At 32.1% G+C, this 22,653-nt stretch overlaps 1 protein-coding gene, 1 non-coding gene and 1 pseudogene across 18 annotated transcripts; all 3 read right to left on the bottom strand.

Annotated features, from left to right (window-relative positions):
• Nucleotides 1–2,100: 2,100 nt before the first annotated feature.
• LOC114290205 (26S proteasome regulatory subunit 7 pseudogene) lies at nt 2,101–16,147 on the bottom strand (annotated as a pseudogene).
• Nucleotides 15,476–21,699, bottom strand: LOC114290169 (myb family transcription factor PHL5). Of its 17 annotated transcripts, none has more exons than XM_082878320.1 (11): nt 21,439–21,662; nt 20,113–20,287; nt 18,181–18,789; nt 17,765–17,951; nt 17,598–17,674; nt 17,452–17,491; nt 16,990–17,044; nt 16,568–16,618; nt 16,207–16,300; nt 16,032–16,116; nt 15,476–15,901 (listed from the first exon to the last, which is right to left on the bottom strand). In XM_082878320.1, the coding sequence occupies exons 2-8, from the start codon at nt 20,272–20,274 to the stop codon at nt 16,603–16,605; spliced, it is 1,146 nt and encodes a 381-aa protein (XP_082734446.1). In that variant the 5' UTR covers nt 20,275–20,287; nt 21,439–21,662; the 3' UTR covers nt 15,476–15,901; nt 16,032–16,116; nt 16,207–16,300; nt 16,568–16,602. The 17 variants fall into 17 exon arrangements, with proteins under 17 accessions (XP_082734446.1, XP_082734453.1, XP_028089848.2 ...); XM_082878327.1 differs by having other exon boundaries at nt 16,032–16,065; XM_028234047.2 differs by lacking the exon at nt 20,113–20,287 and having other exon boundaries at nt 18,181–18,862; nt 21,439–21,699.
• LOC114290231 (small nucleolar RNA Z223) lies at nt 19,499–19,590 on the bottom strand. The gene has a single exon (XR_003638928.1). It is a non-coding gene; the product is annotated as a small nucleolar RNA Z223 (small nucleolar RNA).
• Nucleotides 21,700–22,653: the final 954 nt, after the last annotated feature.

The following is a 22,653-nucleotide window of genomic DNA, read 5'->3' as shown; positions in this document are numbered from 1 at the left end:
TGAATGGATTTCTTGAGCAATTTTCTGAATTGGGCTACCTTTAATGCCGTGAATCCAAGTAGCACCCATCTCAATCCTATCACCACTAAACTCAGAAGTGTTGATTCTTCCACCAATTCTAGTCCTACCTTCTACTACGCAGAGCTGAAATGATTCGTTCGAGCCCTGTAATGTGGAGAGCTTGTTGGCAGCTGTGAGATCAGCCATTCCAGCCCCAATAATCACAATTCTTGGCTTCTTGGCGACCATTGTTTCTATAACTTGTTAGTTTTTTAACTTATCTTCTTTTCTTTTCTATTATTTTCTCAATAGGACATAAGCAGAGGAATATATTAAGGACAGGGCTCTACTTTTCTTTTCGAAACTATCAACACTCCAAATTCCAAACTATCAACACACTCTCTCTCTCTCTCTCTCTCTCTCTCTCTGTGACACCTCTTGTCATATATATATATATATATATATATAAACATAGCATTATAATACTAAATTATTTACAAAGGATGGTAGAGCAAATATTGTTGATGCCAAGACCCAATAATAGGTTGATGATTCCTTTCACCAACCTCACATGGAAATCCAGTTAATAACAGCCTACCAACTCCAACCTTTGAATGTTTTCTGATTAGTCAATAAATGGGTTTCGACTAGGTAATCATCAAACAGATGTAGCATTAAAATTGTTGCCACTTTAGGTACTATTGCATGTTAAATTATTTTTTTATTTTTAATTTCCCTTGGCCTTGGAATGAAATGGAATATTAATGTCCTAAAACGTTGTACCACGGTGGTAGGACAACATTGGTGAACAATATTGATGTAGAAAGTACTCTCTTCTTCCTGTCTTGTTAATCACATAGGATCCATCTTCAAGTGCACCATCAATTGGAAGCTCTTTTAAGTTGAGAATATGTATACTAGCCTCGTTAGCAAAAATACATGATGATTCTGTGTCTGTTCAATAACAGTAAATTATCTTGTCATACATTTTCCTTTAATATTATGACATACAGGTTGCTTGTTATCATACTAATTATAAATACCCTATTGTCTTTAGTGTAATGGGCAGTGAATTGGCAATGGCATTATTAGTATTAGTAATTACATTTGAAAATGGTCATTTTTAGTCGTTAGTTTGAAGCTGATAACTATTGCTCTATTTGATCAACCTATCTGTCTAGATGCCCCTTTCGAATTCCCCCCCCCCCCCAAAAAAAATAAATTTTATGTGCTAGAAGCTCGATTTAATGATATAATGTTTTGCTAGATGGACTCTCTATACCATTTGAATGCTGCTGGATTTTTGACTTCTTTAGATGATTACTTGAAGTCTTATTACATACACAATTTAAAAAAAAAAAAGGCCAAATTAGTACACATTAATGTGTCTTTAAATAACCATAATTTAGATATTTAGGAGATATTGTAGGATAATCCAAAAAACTAGGAAACTAATATAACGTTATAAACTTATTCCTAAAAAAATGCGAATATCAAATAAAATAAATTAAATAAATCAAATACAATTTTAAAATTACAAAATAACAGTCCAAAGGGATATGAAGCTTGTTCCTCACAAAATTGTGAATAAAGATGGAAAGCCTTGTATCGAAGTTAAGATTAAGGATGCAAAGCCCAAGGTATTTAGCCCTAAGAAGGTCAGTGCTATGATTCTAATTAAGATAAAGGAGACTGTGAGGCATTCCTTGGGAAGAAAATCAATTAAGGATGTTGTTGTCACAGTTGTTGGTGAATAGAACTCTTCTAAATTACTACTATTATTCTCCACTCTTCCAAGGATGCTGTGGTACTCCCTTTTACTTTTTTTTGCAACCTGCAGCCTACTTTAATGATGCCCAAAGGCAAGCTACCAAGGATGCTGGTATTATTGCTGGGCTGAATGTTGCTAGAATTTTAAATGAACCATCTGCTGCAGCTATTGCCTATGGATTCGACAGTAAAGGTGGTGAGAAGAACATCCTTATGTTCGACCTTGGTAGTGGCACATAAAAAGTTAGACAATTTTTTTTTTTTTTTTAGCACAACAAAGCTATTGCAAATCTCAAACTGTCATGATGATACATTTGATGGACTATATAATCAAATAGCACCAACCACGGATCCACTAGTAACAGAAGGGTTTAGAGTGTCTGGTCGATTTGTTGCCATAAGAACTTTGATGTTCCCTCGAGCATCAAATCCATCAAGTTGATTCACAATTTCAAGCATAGTGCGCTGAACCTCATTGTCTCCACCCACACCATCATCAAAACATGCACCTCCTATGGCATCTAGTTCATCAAAAAACACGATACAAGCTTTTTTGGAACGTGCCATCTGAAATAGTTCACGAACCTGACGGGCACCCTCCCCAACATATTTCTTAACAAGTTCACTTCCAATAACACGGATGAAACACGCATCAGTTCTATTAGCCATAGCTCTAGCTAAAAGTGTCTTACCGGTACCAGGTGAACCATAGCATAGAACACCCTTAGGAGGGTCGATTTCGAGGTTCACAAACTTTTCAGGATCATTCATTTGAAGCAACTACATAAGGAGAAACAAATAAACCATAAACAAAGAAAAAGAAAAGAAAAGAAACGAAAAAATAGAGAAAACCATAAATAAGAGGAAGATTGTTTTCAACATTGTAGTAGTCTTCTATGTCTATCTGTGCTTGTCAAGCTTGATTGTGTCTGCCATGACCATATATGAACCTTGCACTTTTCTCTATGTAAACATGAGTCTCATTGTCCAATCTGTTAATACCCATTTCAAATTTGTAATTAGCAGCTTATACTCTGAAATTGATAATTTAATTACCTGCAAATGAGTTAGAAATTTTGATTTGAACTTACGATTCTCTGAAATTGATAATTTAATTACCCATTTCAAATATCAGCAATGCTACAAACCCCCAGTGGGGGTGACCCCCAGTGACCTCCAGTGCCACGTGTCGGCCTGGGGTTGGCTGAAAACTAAAAAAAAAAAAAAACTGTTTTTTTTTTTACCAATGAGAAGGGACCCCCAACACCCCCACTAGGGGTCCGAAGCTTTATTCTTCAAATATTTTCATTAAAAACAAACCTAACATTATTTCTCATTTTCTTTGGTATAGATGGATGATGGATGATCTCGTGCACGAAGTTAAATTGTACAAGACTACTTGGCAGTATAAGCATTTTTGGGAGGATTAAATATTTTTGGATGGATGTGTATAGATAACAAATATTAGTAGTTTTATTTATTGATAGCTGTGCATGGATAACAAATAGTTATGTTTCAAATTGTTATGCTAGATGAATGTGACTTGTGAATGAAAACTTAGAATAGTTGTATTGTGTCGAATGTTAATGAATTATGTATTGTGTCGAATGTTAATTGTCACGACCCCAAACCGCCCCTAGTAGTTTGGTGCCGTGATGGCCAGTAATCCGTAATTACTGAAGGCCAACTTCCAAAATTCACACACAATCAGAGTATAGATATAGGGGGCTCACAAGCGTGGAAGCAATAATCTAAAATACAAGTGGTCCTTAAGAGCAGTGCATAAGTCAAATGGAATGGCATACATCTTTACATAGCTTTACAACTTGAATACAAATAAAATAAAGTACAAAATACATATTACATCTTGGAAAAAGGCTTCTCGAGCCGACATGTTCAAAATACAAAAGCTTCAAAAATTGCCGACATAAACAAAAGCACTTGAGCTACAAAACATGGAACATAATCTTTGGGATTGCCGACATCCTCAAAGCCGACATAACATGCATACAAAACACACATCTCGGCGAAGCCGACTTCTTGCTTGTTACCTACATATATACATAGGGAGGGTGAGCTTGGATACTCAGTGAATGGTATAAGTAATAAAGGGGTTAAATGAATGATTCCCGAGGTCTTTCAAAACAATACATAATATATCTTCGTCAAAACCATACTTATCATAGCTTGTACAAAACATGAGATGAATCTTGTTCATCAAACTTGATCTTGCAAAACTTACATACTTAACATGTGTGCTACTAATGCTTATAGTCCCCTAGCACGTACGGACTTGTGCCACAATTGCTAAAAGTCCCCTGGCACGTACGGACTTCACATATGTGCTACTAATGCTTAAAGTCCCCTAGCACGTACGGACTTGTGCCACAATTGCTTAAAGTCCCCTTGCACGTACGGACTTCACATATGTGCTACTAATGCGTAAAGTCCCCTAGCACGTACGGACTTCACATATGTGCTACTAATGCTTAAAGTCCCCTAGCACGTACGGACTTCACATATGTGCTACTAATGCTTAAAGTCCCCTAGCACGTACGGACTTCCAAAGATTGTCATCCAAACAAAGCTTGCACTTGATACATAAAATAGGGATATCATTCATGCTTAACAAATACTTTTATCAAAACAAATCAAAGCTTTATCAAAACGTTATAACATAACTTTATTAGAAATACCACTCACATAGTTCTTGGGACGTCGGGGTCAAGGCAAAGGTCCAAGTCCTACAAACACATGGCAAAGCATACTGAATGCACTTCTCAAAACGAGTCTTACATGCATGCAATTAACCTCGGGAAAACATGCTGGAAGTCAAAACACTGTTTTACATGTCAGAAAGACATGCTGGGTACCAACCAGATCTTTGCCGAGGTCCCACACCTCCCGGCCGAGATGTGGCTACCTAGGCTTCGGCATGCGGCTGCACGCCGAGGTACGCACAAGACAACTGAAAGTGTAAGTGATCATGCAAAGGTAGGCCAATGTGAGATACGATGCTTGTCCTAAGTGTAAGGTCTAGGTGAGAGTGATCTCGGCGACTACACTTCCAGAAGTGAGGTCTGGAGATCTGGGCTTCCACCCGTGAAGGACAGGAAGAACATGAATATGAAGAACATGAGGAACATGAATGCCAAAATCATAACTTCTTTATTTACAAAATCTAGGATTTCATGCTATGAGTTCGAAAACATGGACTTGGGTACCCATACTTGAAGATCATACGAAAACAAACACAAAAACATGGATCTAGGCATGAGCCTTCAGATCAAAACATGACTTTTCTTGAAGAACACATGAATGCCGTTTTCTCTTTCTAAAATCGAACTTCAAAGCAATGCATGGCTTACAAATCATACTCAATCATGCAATGCAATATCATGAACATAAAGAACAACAAGAGCGAATCAAGAATCTAACCTTAGAACACGGATCTAACGGTTCGATCTCTAGGAATCAAGCTTAGAAATCCACTCTCTCTCAAGAACTCTTCTTCCTCTGCTAGCTTCTCTCTCCTCTTCAAAACAAGTATACAACAAAATGATGGGTTCTCTCTCTCTATCGGCTGACTTAACCCTCAGCTCGGACACGTGGCAATGACTGGTTGGTTCTCTTCAAAAAGGTGATAGGTTGACAAGACAAGACAATGGCAAAGCGTATATAACAAGCTACACGGAATGGCACTCCGGCAAGTGGTGACATCAGCTAACAACAAGACTTCGGCAACTAAGGTGACAATGACCTCGGCTAGGAAGGACGACACTTGACTAAGCTGTGCCACACCTTGGCCTAGATGTGCTACACCTCGGTCTAGGTCATACCACTCCAGGACAAGATGGCTCAGGTGCAAAGGTAACATCTCGGCCTAGATAATACACATCTCGGCCTTGGTGATGAACACCTCGGCCTAGATAATGACATCTCGGCCAATATGTCAGGGCGAAGGTGGAGGTCAAACAAAGGGGTTCCAAGATACTTCTAGACTGAAGATGACCTCAGCTTAGAATGATCTAGGCTTAACATAACCTAGGCTTGGCATAACTTCGGATCAACATAACTTAGGCTCGGGGTACCAAGGAAGGAACAAAGCAAGCACACAACACTTAGACAAATCACATCAATACAAAACGAGACAAGATTCATGAATGTAAACTTATCAAGACAATGCTATATAAATGAACATGAACATGCCCACAACATGAATAGGGGTCGCTACAACAATCTTAACATGGCAAAACATATAAATGTATGCAAACATGACTAGGACAAAAATGTGGGTTGTTACATTAATGATTCAGTTGATTTGAATGATGCTTTAAAATTATAGGTTTATTATGGATTGAATGAATTATTAGGAATTACAGGTGTATTGTTTTCCTGCTTTTGCCGACCAATTTATTAGTCGCGACAAATAAATAATTTTTTTTCTCAAAAAATGACAAATGCCGACCAAGAGTTTTGGTCACAAAAAATACATCTATTGCCGACCAAAACAGCTCTTGGTCGTGGAATCTCACTTTTACCGACCAAAAGTTTTGGTTGCGAAAAGTAACAAATGGCGACCAAATTTTTTGGTCGTAGAAACTATTATTTAGCGATGAAGCAGTTTTGGTCGTGGAATGTAATTTTTGCCGACCAATTTTGTTGGTCGTTGTAAGTAATTTTTGCCGACCAAATTAGCGACTAACATGTATGGTCGTTGAATGTAATTTTTGTCGACCAAAGTCTTTTCGCGACTAAATAGGTTAGTCGCAATAATTATATGTTTAGCGACCAAAAATTTAGTCGCCAAATAGAATGTTTTGCCGACTAAAAATCGTTTTAGTCGCTAATTATTTTCCGCGACCCTCAATTGCCGACCAAATTGCCGACCAAAAAATTTGGTCGGGAATATGTTTTGCCGACCAAAAATTGGACTTTTGCCGACCAAATCTTTAGTCGGCAAATGTGTTTATTCTTGTAGTGCTTCTTGACGACACACCAAATGCTTATAGATAACAATGATGGTGGTGTTGAGTGAGGGGTGGTTTAGCATCCCCTAAATAATCCATCTTTTTATTTTTTTTTCATCATATCACCTCTCTACTTTTCTGCACATCTTTTCGTAAAAAATCAAAAAGTATACTTATTTAGATTATTTCAAACCATCCCTGAGAATGAGAGAGAGTGGTGTGATAATTGGGAAAAAGTGGTTGTATTAGTTGAAAGAAAATTAGGAATAAGGAATGTGAGGTAGAAAGAAAGTTAAAAAAAAACCTAAAGTGTGCTAAATTCAAAAAGGTTAATTAGGTATTTCTGAAAAAAAAAAAATGTTGCTTACATCATAAGTTCTTATTTTAACTCAACAATTGATTAATGGAGGGGATCATTTTTTTTTCTTTCTTCTTTTTTGGTTATATAGGGTATCCTGGGTCAGTTTACGCGTACCAGACTAAGTTCTTACAGCTCGAATAAGCCTTTCAAAATAGGACTTATGACCTGCGGTCTGTGACCCCAAGGTATGCATTTGCTGGCTGAGAGATTCGAACCTAATGAGGGAGCAAACCTATAGGCCCCAATTGTCACCCACTAGGCCAACCACCCTGTAGTTTGGACCAATTGTTATGTGATTAAGAAATGGGATATTTGGTCAAAAGTCCCACATTGGCCTCTTTTAAAGTGAACATAATAGTTCAAACTTTTTTAATTTGTAAGCCCCTTACAAAAGAAGTTCCTCTTTCATCAAGGACAAAAAAATTTATTTATATTATTTTATAGACAATCTTACTCTTAGTATTCAAACTTTAAAATGATATAACTTTGGGTCTATATATTGGTTTTTAATAAAATTAATAGTTTTGAAATTCTCTCCTCAAGATCAATTAAATAAGATTCATGATGGCTATGAAGTTTTTTTCAAAAAAAATTATAATTTTTTTTCCTATTGAAACTAACATCAACAGTAAAAATTATTTTGATTCACAGTAAAATTTTATTATTTACATAAATTACGATGGTAATTTTTTTTATAATAATTTCATAGTCAACCTCGATCTTGTTTGATAGATCTTGATGAGAAGATTCTAAAAATATTAATTTTATTAAAAATCGACATCTAGATAAAAAATTATCATTTTAAAGTTTAAAATATTAAATTAGTCACTAAGGATATTTTGATAATAGTAGTGTGTGTGTGTTTATCCTTAATCTATTAAAGTTTTATTATGAGGAGGTCTTGACCAAATCCTCCATTAAAAATCTAAAAGGATGAGATGTAATTTCTCTAATGTGAGAAGAAAATTTATATTTTTGATAAACTTCAAGGGGTATATTTGTAATTTATCCTATTATTTTTTGATGAAAAAAATTGTATACAATATTATTTTTTATTAATTAATGTAACATGTAATAATAAAATTTTAAAATTTAAAATAAGACTCAATTTAATACTAACATATCAATGAGCAAACAATTTTATAAAATTTATTAATTTGTGTAATATTATCCTTTTTATTTTATTTTATTTTAGGGCAAATTACAAATAGCCCCCTTGAGGTTTGGTGAAAATACAGATTCCCCCCTGAGATTTGAGAAATTACATCTCACCCCTGAGGTTTATATTTTCATAACAAATTGCCCTATAAGGTTTTTACTTTCATACAGATTCCCCCCTAATTTTTCCTAATTTGTTATGAAAATTTGACCCTCAGGGAATAATTTGTAATTTCTCAAACCTCATGGGAGAATTTGTATTTTTACCAAACCTCGAGGGATGTTTGTAATTTGCCCTTTATTTTTCTGAATTACATGAATTGCTTGAAGTGGTGCCAGGTGTAGTCAACTTGCGATGTATCTTCACGAATTTTTTTCCATGCTTGGCATTGTCCTGTGATTGATAGAAACTAGTGATATTTATTAGGGGAAATTATAATCCAGGGTGTATTTTATAAAAAAAAAATAATTCAAACCAGTGATAAATTTTATAAATTTGTAAATACCTTTCATAAATGTCACTTATGTGTTATTTCCCCTATTTATTATAGGGTTAATTACACTTTTTTACCTTTTTAATATGATCTAAATTTAATTTTAGTCATTAGAATTTTAAATTGAATAATTTGGTCCTTACACTCTAGGTATAGTTTTAATTTGGTCATTCCGTCTAAATTAAAGGTTAAAATTAATGATTTTGGGGCACCTGTTAATTTTTTAAGATATACACGTAAAAAAAAAATTAGACAGAATGACTAAATTGAAACTGAATTTAAATTGTAAAGACCACATTGTTCAAATTAAAATTAATAGGGACTAATATAAAATTTAAGTCACATATAAGAGTGAAAAAAAAATTAACCCTTTATTATAAGGGTTAAATTATTCACAGGTCGTGTTATAAGGATCTATGCACCATTAAGTTCCACAATTATAAACCAAAAAGTCCTAAAATTTGACAATTACGTTTTTTTAAATGTATTGCTAAAAATTAATAATTAGTGACTTTTTTTTTTCAATTTGTCACTATAAACAACAATTAGTGACAGTTTTTTGTGACAATTTTCTAAATCAGTTGCTAAAAAAATGATAATCAATGATATTTTTTTGTGATGAGTTTTTCAAACAGTCGCTAAAAATTAATAATTAATAACACTTTTTATAAAAACATCTCTAAAAAAATAAAAAATAAAAAATAAAATTTTATAGTAATAATAAAAAGTAAATAGGACTTTTTAGTGCATCAATAAATCAACCCATATTCTTAATAGGATTTTTCAAATCATTCCCCCTTACAATTTCAAGTGCTGTTTTGCCCTAAACATAACCCTTCCAAACCATAGAGCCCATGGCCCAATAAGATTAAGGCCCACTATTATTAGTGGTCCAAAACAAAAACTCTCTATAAAAAGTCAAGGTATACATCTAAAATCCTAAACTTTTCATTTCCCATTCCAAATCCTTCAATTAAACAAAACATAAATTATATATCCCTGAGACCCAAATCCTTTGCCAACTTCACGACCTTCCAAGCACCAACCACTTCAATGATGGAGTCTTTGATGACAGTTAGAGGAAGATTTTTTTTAAATTGATTTGTTTATTGTTTAGGTGTATCATAAATTATAATTTTATTTTGAAGAGTAATTTGTGAAAAAAAATATAAGGTGTATTGAGTTTAAATAACAATCCCAAATAATTTTGTAGGGAGTACTGAGAAATTAAGCATACTGAATAATTTTTTGAATGTAAATAGGCCTCAATTAAATGGAGTGCCCAAACCAAGGCCAAGGACCCAAAACACGCGCGCGCACACACAAAAAAAAAAAAGAATTCAGCTAGCTACCCCCCAATGTTAATTAATAATTTTGCAGTTTATTATGTTATTCATTGAAAATGATATGGTAGATAAGCTTAATTATGTAAGTTTATTTAATAATTTTACAGTTTAAAAATACAAGAAGAGTGAAAATGTTTAAGTGAAATTTTGTTACATTTAAATTAATTTGATATTATAGCTTTTTTTTTTTCTTATTTTATACTGAATTTTGCTAAACTATAAAGTAACAAAATTATTTTTTATTTTCTCTTTTTGAGTTCTTGAAATAATTTCTCAAAATCTTAATGGGTTTTATTTTATTTTAGCTCCCTCTTCATAAGTTCATACTAGTATAAGGACATAAAAATATGACTTTAGAGTTTAAGTACCTATATAGCATGCTAATTTTATTTTATTTTTACAAAACTACCCTTACTATAAGCACTTGAAATATGGAAGATGAACAATATGTTCTTTTTGGAAAATTAAAATTTTAATAACTTTTATTATAGATCTTTGTTTGTTTATAAAATTTGTATTTTTATAATCCTCTCGTTGGGATCTTTCAACCAAAGCCAATGATGAATAAGAAGTTCTTTAAACAAAAAAAGAAAATTTTATGAAATTTCACTGTGTTTCACTCAGTGAAATTAACACAGTGAAATTTTCAATCAATGCCTAAAAAATAAAAAATTAAAATCCAATTGCAAAAATTGAGTTCTTAATTTCAAATTTGGGCTAACAAATTAAAATTGACTGCGGCTAATTGTGAAACTTAAAATTTCACTATGTCGAACACAGAGAAATATCATTGTGTTTTTACTATGTCAACACAAAAATTCTCTATTCACATTTTCAGAGTCCTCTTGTTGATATCTATCAAATAAAACCTAAGATGAATATGAAATAATAATTAATGATTTTGATGAAATTTTCATTTGACTTTGCTATTTTCAACAATGAGGCGAGTGAAATTTTACTAACAAAAGTAAAAAAGAAAAAAAGTGATTATGATTCCTTGAAGCAATTTGCCAATTCAAATCAAACAACCACATGAAATGAAAAACCCTTGAGAGTCACAAAGCCACAATAAACAACACATAAAAGAAATTTACACATAATCACCTATTGATATACACACCAGATATACCTATATATATGTACCTTGATGCGGGATTTGAGAGAAGAAAACAAAATTAGACATATTTATTAATTAGATTTAACATTGCAAAAACTCTACTGATCACAACCACTATTACTGTTCTTTACCTTGCACAACAGTCCCACCTCTTGAATGTGTTGTTGGTAAAGAAATCTTCATAGCAAGTCTTCTTGTTATATGTGTATGAAAAGTCAAGGGAAAATTGTAAATAAATGAGACAATTACAAAATAATTGTACTACACATGATATTGTTTTTTGTGCAACTCTGTCACCTTGATTCATTAAAGTTTATAAAGTTTATCATGAAACTATAATTATTGTCCAAAAGTACCATTGATTTGTTATTTCTCCTAAAAAAAAAAAAAGAAGTAAAAAAAAGTTGGCTTTTTAACTTTGGTGAACTTTTTAATTAATTAATTAATTTTTTTACTTTTTAGATTTTTCTATACTAGTTGGATTGAAAAAGAAAAAAAAAATTAACAGAAACTAAAAAAAAATCCCTAAAGGCAAAGAGTTAAAAAAATGTAATTTTTTAACTGATTTCCAAACGAACCCAAGATAAAAAAGCAGAGAGCGATGACGGTGAGAGAGTTCATCTCATCAATGTCAGCTCATTTTTCTTCTCCTTGGTTTTGGTTGTTGTGTGTAAGGGTAAATCGGACATAATTTTTTTTTTTTAGAGGAATACATAGACAAGATTTATCCTTTCAAAGTATAAAAACGAAGAGACCTTGGCTACCAAATATTTTTAAGTAAGATCCCAACTCTTTTAGACTTGTGGTTAGGGATGCATCACTAGTTTTTCGAATCTTAATTTATGCAAGTAAATTTTAGTAATTATATTCAAACAATCTTTTTGTAGGTACTAGTAAATAAAAAAAAAAAAAAGTATCTTGTTATCTTATGTCCTTATATTAAAAGAGCTTTAAAAGATTATACATTTTCTATTGCACCCACTTCTATATAGAACGTATAAGTTTTTGTCCCACCTAAAGGAGAAATTTGGCCATGTGAGAAATTTGGTGAAAATGTTGGTCAAACATTTGGAGTTCCTAACATTACTCAATTTGAAAAGGAAAAAGATCCCCTCCAATCTAGATTTTAGACTGGAGGGCACTGTTTGGGCCTGTGTGATGATTCAAACCGTTCATTTTGTTAGGTATTTCATTTATTTCATTCTAAAAAATATTAGGTCGATCCGATAATTGTAACTTGTTTAATTTTTCACTAAAAAAATTGACAACAATTGCGTTCTTAAAAATAAACCGTACAATTTTTTTAATAATAAACGCAATAAATCGAACAAGTTACAATTATCAGATTGACCTAATTTTTTTATGGATGAAATACACGAAATACTCGACAAAATAAACGATTCAAATCATTGAAATGTAGGCCCCATAGACTCAAACAAGATTGTCCAATCTAAAATTTTAACCGGAGAGGATCCTCCTCCATTTTAAAAAAACTCACTCAATTCCAAACTAACAAAAAAGTAATTTGCATAGAATGGGCCCCAAACATTTGGTGAAACACTTTTAGGCCCAAACAAACCAGGATATAACAGGACCAAGAAAAAATCTCAATTCTGAAAATTTCAAAACTAAAACTTGAATTGAAGACTGGAAAAAGTAAAAAATCTTAGTCAATTGAGGGTGTGTTTGTTTGGACAGATTAGATAAGGGAGGATTATAATTCATCGAATTATTAGTCCCGTGATATATTGTCTCCGGACTATTTGATTGGATTGGATTTGTATCCTATGTTTGTTTAGTCATGGGATTAGATGTCTGGATTGGACTATTTTTAGTGAATCCAATATTTTGTTAGACGGACTGGATAAGGATAAATGTTCAAAAAATTATTTTACCCTTGTAATTTATAATTTTTATTTAATATATAATTTTAAATTTGTAATCTATAATTTATAATTTATAATTTAACAACACTAAAAAAATTTAATTTATAAGGCCATAATTTTTAATTTTTAATTTATTATTTTCAATTAAATTAAATTTATAATTTATAATTTATATTTTTTATTTAATATATAATTTTAAATTAACGACAATAAAAAATAATTTTATTTAATATATAAATTAAATTTTCAACAACATTAAAAAAATTTAATTTATAAGGCCATAATTTATAATTTATTATTTTTAAATAAATTTAATCTATAATTTATATTTTTTTATTTAATATATAATTTTAAATTAACAAGAGTAAAAAAATAATTTTATTTAATATGTAAATTTAATTTTTTAACAACACTAAAAAAATTTAATTTATAAGACCATAATTTTAATTTATTATTTTTAATTAAATTAAATTTATAATTTAAATTTTTTATTTAATATATAATTTTAAATTAACAATTCTAAAAAAATAATATATAAATGTTCAAAAGACTATTTTATTATTTTCTAATTGTTTGCTAAGTAATAGCATAGGAGTAAAATGGACATTTCAGAACCTAATCCCATGGGATACCAATCCCTTGGAAATAATCCCACCCCCCATGGGATAGGATAGTCCCACGAATATGGGACTAATAGTCCGGATAACCTATTAGTCCGGAGCTAAAAAATTGAAACAAACAATGGATTATTAGTCCGGTGAGATTAATAGTCCAATCTCACACTCTAATCCTTCAAAACAAACACACCCTCATAGTTTTGTGAGGTGTATTTTGGAGAAAAAATGAATTAATTGCATGTGAATGTGCTAGATTAAAATTAGAGACAGTTACAGGCAATCCTATAGATCCAATTTATTTAATAATATTTCAATGATAAATCATTATAAAAAAATTAAAAAATATAATTCCATTATTTACACTTTTTCATATTATATTTTATTTTAATACATACTAACACAAATAACTTAAAAATAAATTAAAACTCACAACAAAAGTTAAAATGCCTTAGTAATTTATCACTTTGATAAACTTGTCAATACTATTACTAGTACTAAATGACTATTCTACGAGTACAAAATATACATCTTAAAAGTCTTAAGAAAAATTTTCATTTTCAAAATGAGAGATAAATACATAGAAAAAATAAATTACAATGCAATGGTAAAACTTACCCACTTTAATTATTAAAGTGATTAACTTTTTCATAATTTTACAATTTTTTGGATCTTCTGAGAGTATCTCCAATCTTTCATTAAATCCTTCATCAAATTTAAGTTTGATGAAAGTTTTGGTGAAAATGAAGTCCAATCCTTTCATCAAACTTGTTTCAAATCAAGAGAGAAACAAAGTTTTCATCAAATCAAGGATGAACCAAATCTTCCACTAGATTTTCAACAAGTTTTTTCCACTTAAGTTTGATAAAATTGTTAAAAGATGAAGGGTTAAAGCATCTCCAATGCTGCATCAAAATTTTATCAAATTTGAGTTTAAAATTGATGAAAAAATTGATTTGATATGATGAACTCCAACGGTAAATTCAATTTTTTTTATCAAATCTTGGTACAAGCTAGTTTGTTGAGAAGGTAAGCAGATGTCCAACCATGAGTAAAAATGGACGTTGAAATAAAGAAAGCTCGATTGTCCGGGAGGACGTCCGGCCCAATGGCTACTTGCAAAATTTGATGAAGGATAAAAGCTCCCTTGATTTGATGAAAGATTTGGTTCACCCTTCATTTGATATCAATTTGATGAAAGCATTGAAGTTCAATTTTAAGGCAATTTTTTTTTTTAAATATAATTTGAATTTTATGAAAGATCTAATGCAACATTAGAGATAATGTTAGAGTTGAGTTTTTTTTCAAACAAAAATGATAAAAAGTGAAATTTGAAAAAAAAAATTAATGAAAATCTTAGAGAGGCTCATAAGTTTTTTACTCAAATTTAAAATCATGAAAAATTTAGTGAATTAATGGAGATGTTCTAACTGATTTGCAATTTCCCAATAAATATATCTCATTTCAATTTAGCGTTCTTTTTGTTATTACTAGTTGGACGCGTGGGGGTCATGACGTAGTGTATCAAGATTAAATTAGTAATTGTTACTCTATTTTTTTTTAATTTTCCAGATAAATGAATCCCATCCATATCAGAAGAGCTATGCTCATGGGCTATATAGAGACAAAGATACAAATATGATTAATTGTTGATAAAATATAAGAACAATATATTAGTGTAGTGGGGTCAAGGATTTGCTTGCTAAACTACACATTCACATATTGCATTAATGTGTATGTGGATATTGGAGGAGCAAAATTGTCATCAAGAAGTCTAAATTGTCATCAATTCAAATCTTAAAAAAAAAAAAAAATAAATAAAAATAAAAATCCAAAAAACATGGACAATATCTTCACGGGCAATCAAATAACATAAAAACCTCAAATCTAACCAAAAAAAAATACGGCAAACAAATTCGAATTCAAAACCAATGACATATACCAAAAATACAATTTGAACTAATTGACATACCGCTATGGAACAAGGTTAAAAATCAGAGAGGCTGTGTCACCATTCAACTTTTTACTGCTAATTTTTGGCATATGTTACCTCACCTCTTCACTATTCAAAACAATTTCTGCCAACCCAGATGCCTTGTATGATGGCATACATAAAAAGCCATCAAGAAGTTTCGTGCACTTCAACACCCACTTCGCCATCAAGAACTCAATTAGATGATGCCCGCTGCACAAAACAAAACAAAACAAATATATAAATACATAATACATTTTTAATAAAATTCAAAGATTCACATTGTTGAAATGTAAACTGCCAACACAAAATAAGGTTAAAGTATGAAATATATGAAAAATACCTTCTATTGTGATAGGTTGTTATGAAAACAGATCCTGGAGAATTTTGGAGTAGAAATGTCACAGTGGCAAAGAGATCATCAAAGCCTTGCCAATATATGCACAATATACATCTCATCTTCAGTTTAATGGAGCAAAAGAAGGAAAAAAACAGTAGCTCAACAAAAATAATCCTACCACTTGTATCATATAACACATCAGCCCCAAGGATAACTTTTTGATGTATACCGAAGATAGTTGCATACCACATGCCCCATGTCAGTCCCATTACCTACAAGACAAGCCAAAATCATCTTGTAGTCTATCAATGCCATCTTCATATGATAGATTGATATGCATTTGTGCTAAAGGAGATGAAAAAACAACATGTTGACGCAGGTTCTAATCATGAGAAAGTGTTCAGAACCAATTGTAACCAACAGTTATAGCCCTTTCTTTTCCAAGGCCAAGCAGTATAAAATGTTATACCCACTTTCTCTCCCATATGCATCATGTGAATTGGCATATTGTAAATAAAAGAGTAAAATAGATAGCTTACTTTACTATTTAGATTATTTAAATTAGACACTCTATTCATGTTAGCCAGCACCTGCAGATTCAAAACAAAAACTTTTCAAATTATTTTATCAAATAGAAACAAAAGCCACCTCTCTAGAGTGAATGAAGAGACAAAACACCAATATGAAGCAACAATTTACAACAGTTTGACTGAAGCCAAACACACCTTAATACTCAAAAGCCTCAAACGAAATGAAGCAACAATTATATAACAGTTTTTACTAACAGGTTGTGAAGAAGTTCCACTTCTTCCTCAAACTATCTAATGTGAGCCTACTAAGCAAATTAAAAGGAAAAAAAAAAAATAATAATTAAAAAGCTATCATGTCAAACAAATAAAATACTAATGCCATTCAACAATATGTCAAACAAATAAAAACAAGCGATTCTTTGAAAATTTACGCTTTTATATCAATCTGTGCTGCATCATTCATGTTATTCTTCCTCTCAGATTTTCCTGCAGTTGAAGAAGGAAGAAAGATTGAGATTATTAGAATTTATTCCTAGACTCGCGTGATTGATGTGTTTGATATAATTAAAGTAGATGAAATGCATAATTAATCGAACAAATTGAGGAAAACAGCATAATAATTCACATCTAATTGCAAGTGTGTGTATATATATATATTTGAGGAGTTTCTTCTCATCAGAACAATACATGACATGATTTAATTTTGTGGAATGCCCTATTGCCCTGTTTGGCGCACTTATTGATGCCGCTTATGAATTTTTTATTTTTTCAAGTTCGAATAAATTGTAATAAACAGGCCCTATATATGTTCTTAAGATCAGATTTTAGTACACTATTGCAAATGATCAAAATCAATTCAATGATCAATTAGTGTTATTCAGGATTAGATTTACCTTCTGCAGAATCTGGCATGTACTTTGCAATTCGATATTTCTACAAAGCAAATGGAAAAAGAAAGGCAAACAATCACGTTAGATCTCTAACATCAAGATACCAAACAGGGCTTAAACAACAAAGTTCTTTAAAATGTTATTAGTACCTGCAAATGGCTTTTCACATGAAAGATGGTCAACCGCTCTGAGTCGATTAGCTTCAGTATCGCCTTTGGTGTTGCCTCTAAAATTTTGATTGAAAAAAAGGGTTAATGATCAATTAATAATAGTTGTTTCTATACCTGCACAAAGGGGTCATGTCAAAGCTACTCACTTTCTGCTCCACCGAGGTGATTTACACACTCGACAAAGCGGTCATGAAGATCTTGAGTCCATCGAATTTGTGTTTTACTTGAAATGGCTGATCCAGTGTTACCAGAAGTAACTGAAACACCTCCAGCAGGTCTAGCTGCAGACTGCCTCAAATGCTCATGCTGAGAATTATACAAATTGTGACAAACCTGTCATGTATACATACATATAACCAGGATGAGATTAATCCCTTTTTTTGGATCATGGGTTGTGGAGGTAAAGGAAAAGAAAAGAGAAAACATAAGAAAATGAAGTAAAAAAGATGCCAAATTAATTTTCCAAGCACCCAAACATAGCTACCAATAAAAATAAAATAAAATAAATGAACACCATACATGAATCAATGCATTGAACGCGAAGTTATAAAAAAAGACTTACACTAAGATCCCGATTTCTTTCAAAAGGAATTGAAGGCTGCCTCATATCTGAATTATCAAAATCACTAAGCAACTTTCTTTTCAGCAGAAAAATGTGTTCTGTTTCTGAGAAATTGTTGCATGGAGTTTTATAGGATCTTTTCAGAACTGTAGTTTTTATTGCTACAAAAGTGGGATTTTGCATCAGATTGCAGGGCAAGTTTGGACTGCGAATTGGGGTCTTCTTGCTCTGGCGTATCGAAATAAAAACTATCCCCTGTAGATAGATATGATGGAGTATGCAGATCATAATTCTCGGGTTGTTGGGAGGGCACAATGGGATTTCCAGATTGATACTCATATTGTGGAAAGCCCATGTAACGCTCAGTTGCAAAAAAAGCAGAAGATGGTGAACCGAGATACGACTCATGATGGTACTTGATGAATTAGCATGCCCACCACAACCAAAGTTGTGCTGCTGTGATCCTCCTCCCTCCATGGCTGATGATGAATCAATGCAAATTCCCATTTGACAACCACCAGGAAATTGGGAAGATTGGTTGGCGTGTTCTAAACTGCTATAATCATAGACCAAGCCATGGTTTTGTTGAACTCTTTCTTGGAAACCAATCTGTTGGGTGTTGTTCATTTACAGTGAAAGAGTAACAAGAAAAAAGGTGAGTTGTACTCAACTCTCTTCTTGACTGAAAACAAACAAAACTGTATCAAAATTCATGCTTCTCTTTAATGCAAGTCGGTGAAAGTATTGTGATCCAATCAAAAATGGGTGAGGAATCAAATAAAGAGGAAGATGCAGATTAGATGGATGAAAGAACATTGATCTTGAATTCGATAGTCTTTCATAAAATTCTTCCTCATCTGCTACAAGACTCAATATTTATATATATATATATATATATATATATCACTATAAATATAAATATTGTCAACAACAATACTATGCAAGCCTTTTTAACTAACTATTTGGATAGGTATGAACAATGATATATTTGACAAAACCAAGGCCCCAAACACTTAAAATTTTATTTTTTTATTTTTATTTTTTTTGATAAACAAAGAAAAAAACTTTATCGATAAAAACAAATCTCTCCAAGGTAAACTATTATTCTAACTAACAAACTTTTGCCCTTATAAATCAAATTTATGACACCTATATCATTCCCCCAACGGCCTTTTAACAACCTCCCCAAAATAAATAAATAAGTGATAAGAATTCAATAACAAAGGGAGAATATCATATGAATGGAAAACTACGCAAACACAAGGCACATTTCTCAAATATGTATACACAAAGGGAAATTTAAAAATTCCATAAAATGTCAAGGCTCAGAGTATATAACAGCTCTTTCAATCAAGAATTTTCTGCAGCAAAACTGGCATTTGAACTGTAAAATAATCCTCACTGCCAATAACAAATTAAAAAACTAACATCATAGAAAAAGATCACTCATATCAAAAAGTTCAATCAATAATTCTTTTTCCTATATGCTTCAACAATTACTCTCAGTAATCCGTAGTCATTTCCAACAACATACACACTATATCAAACCAATAAAATAAAATTAAACTTTCTTTCATTTTATTAGTAAAGATGATTGATCTGTATTGACTGGATTCAGGAAAAAAAATATTAAATCAGAGAATCACATAAATTGAAAATTCTAAAAGAGAGAGAACTAGGTTTTTAAAAATCATGTATGTATGTAGCCATCTACTTGACATAGATGTAACCATGGGAGAGTGAGGTAAAGAGGCTAAACTGCAACATAGAAGGCCTGCGTTGTAGCACAAGCATTGGGGCTTAATTCGTCGTCAATAAATATTCAGAGAATTATTTCATCTAATTTGGTGAGGATGAACTGAGTATAACTATTTTTATGGGTAAATTACATTGATTTTATTAGATTACAGGGGATGTGCTTTTTGCTATTACCTGTTTGGTTTTTTGCATCAGAGAAAAGAAAAGAGCAAGAAGAGCAAAGGGGAGCCCAATGACCAATTCACAATCCTCTTTCTTGGATGAAATCAGGAGAATTTTGTTCACCTCATCACAAGAGTCCCTAACACCACTTTGCACAGATCCCACCATGATCATGATTCATGATTATCTAGCCAGCCATCCATCCATCCCAGAAGAGGATCCACATTAGAAGTATGAAAAAATTTCTAGAGAAGCCAAATCACCCCAACCCCAACCATCCCAAATTTTATCGTACTTTTTAATTACACAAAATTACATGAAGATATCAATCCTAACTTTTAAGAAAAACAAATTATTTAATTATCAAATTACGGTGTGTTTGATGAATATTCATTTTTTGGAGGTTGCTCCTGCGCCCAGTTTATGGCTGTTTAGTATGAACAAACTTTAAAGTCAGAAATTATAAAAAGAGTATGATTATCATCAAAAGCTTAGAAGCAAAAGGAAAGAACTAAAAAGCATTTATCAAACTCACAAGTGTATGAAATTCAAATGAAAATGATAAAAGAGATTGCCATCTGCCATAAAGTGTAATCGTCCCCACAAATTTGCATTTGAGAGAAAGAAAAGAAACCTGAAATTAAGGACAGAAATGCAAAAGCTAAAGCTCACGAAACCTTTAACGAAAACTTTCTCTCATCTGCTTGAATTAGATATGAATGTTATTATACTTAGAATTTCAGCTTTTATCACTATGAAGTCAGTAAGTTTGATTGTTTAGAAGCACATTATTTTATTTTCATTTTTGCTTTTAGTGCAATTGAGGCCAAAGGCCAAGCAGACAAGCAAAAGAAAAAAAACAGAGCTGTCTATGTACACCCAGAGTTTTCCCCAACATTTGGTGAATAATATGTTGGGATTTTTTTTCAATTTAGGAAAATAATTTCACATTCTGATTGTTAATTTCTGTGTGTTTATTCGTTTAAGCATATGGTCAAGTACATGGAGGATAAAAAGTTTCACATCTGATTGTCAATTTATGTGTGTGTTTCATTTCGGCATATGGTCGAGCACATGGTGGGCACACCATTACACAGTTGTGAGGAACAAGAGCAGAGCTCGAAATAGACAAGTTAGAAATAATTGCATAATAGACAAGAGGAAGAGGATGGAAAACAATAACAATTACAAGCATAGATAAAAATAATAATAATAATAATAATAATAAAACAGTAACAAACACACTACCAACAACAACAATAATAGTGACAATGGAAGAATGAATACATGTCTCATATTTAACAGCAACTGAAAAATGAAAATAAAAGAAGAGCATACCTCTTCTGTTTCTTTCATAAAACTGATAGTGATTTGCAGCAATGAAATTGAACAATTTACAGGAACAAGCCTGGGTGAGAAGCCACCGCCTCAGCAGCAACGATACAGGTGGCACGAATTGATGAAGAGGTCAGCACAGAAGTCCAGCACAGCACCGATGTTGGAAATTTGTAGACAACCAAGCGGTTTCATTTGTCTCTTGGCAAAACGTTAGAAAGCAAGCAAGCAAGCAAGCAAGGAGCGTTATACCGTGTTATACCACCGTTGTACACTTTTTATATTTGTTATAGTTTATTACTTAGCATATCACCGTACGGATTGTGTTTACAATTATTTATGTATGTAAATTATAATTTTTAAATATTTTTTTTAAATATCTTTTTTTTTTTTCTTTTTTATATTATATTAAAGTTTAATAGTTTGATAATAATCATATGTGTTGGACTTTTTAAGAAATTTTTTTTTTATACTTGTTCTTAATGCATTAAAATGTTATTATGAGAGATAATAATCATATGTGTTGGTATTTTTCAAAGAATTCATATGTGTTGGATTTCAAAGAATTTTTTTTATACTTGTTCTTAATGCATTAAAGTATTATTATGAGGGTAAGACTTGGGAGTTGGGAAAAGTTAATAAATGCTAAGTTTTTTTTTTTTTTTAAAATAAAAAAACCAAGAAATTTAGATTGGGAGATTGGAACTCCCACAAGGCTTGGAGTTAAAAATCCCTTTTTGCTTAATATATAATATAGATTTTGAATAGAGAAAGCATTATAAGAAAACCCAAAACAGAAGCAAAACGAGTCCAGATTATCTACCATACTTTCCTGTTGTGGTTCCTGCGAAACCCAAAACAGAAGCAAAACGAGTCCAGATCATCTGCCATACTTTCCTGCTGTGGTTCTTGCGATGGTCTACAAAACGACGTCGTTTTGTTTAGTGGTTTTTTTTTTTTAAAAAAAATATTCAAAATGTTCATTTCCTCCATTTTCTCTCCTCTGTATCATCTCTTTGCACCATCGATCTGAGGCAATGAACCCTAGCACAGAGAGAGAGAGAGAGAGAGAGAGAGGCATCGCAAGAGGCAAGTGAGGAACTGAGAGAGTGACGGAGAAACGAACGCAAACTGAGAGAGGAACTGAGAGACGAAAGAGATGACGAAGATGGAGGAGCAGCGTGATGGCGAAGGAGCAACGCAAAGGATTGCAGCCGA

The sequence above is a fragment of the Camellia sinensis genome, chromosome 1 (genome assembly GCF_055761805.1).
Source record: "Camellia sinensis isolate YWXY chromosome 1, ASM5576180v1, whole genome shotgun sequence".
Taxonomy (NCBI): domain Eukaryota; kingdom Viridiplantae; phylum Streptophyta; class Magnoliopsida; order Ericales; family Theaceae; genus Camellia; species Camellia sinensis.
This window is presented reverse-complemented; position numbering and strand designations above follow the sequence as displayed.

Coding starts and splice junctions, on each gene's coding strand:
- LOC114290169 (XM_082878307.1), bottom strand. CDS start 20,274: ATGATCATGGTGGGATCTGTGCAAAGTGGTGTTAGGGACTCTTGTGAT. Junction 18,790..20,112: donor TGATGCAAAAAACCAAACAG/GTAATAGCAAAA, acceptor AACACCCAACAG/ATTGGTTTCCAAGAAAGAGT. Junction 17,952..18,180: donor AAAGAAATCGGGATCTTAGT/GTAAGTCTTTTT, acceptor TATACATGACAG/GTTTGTCACAATTTGTATAA.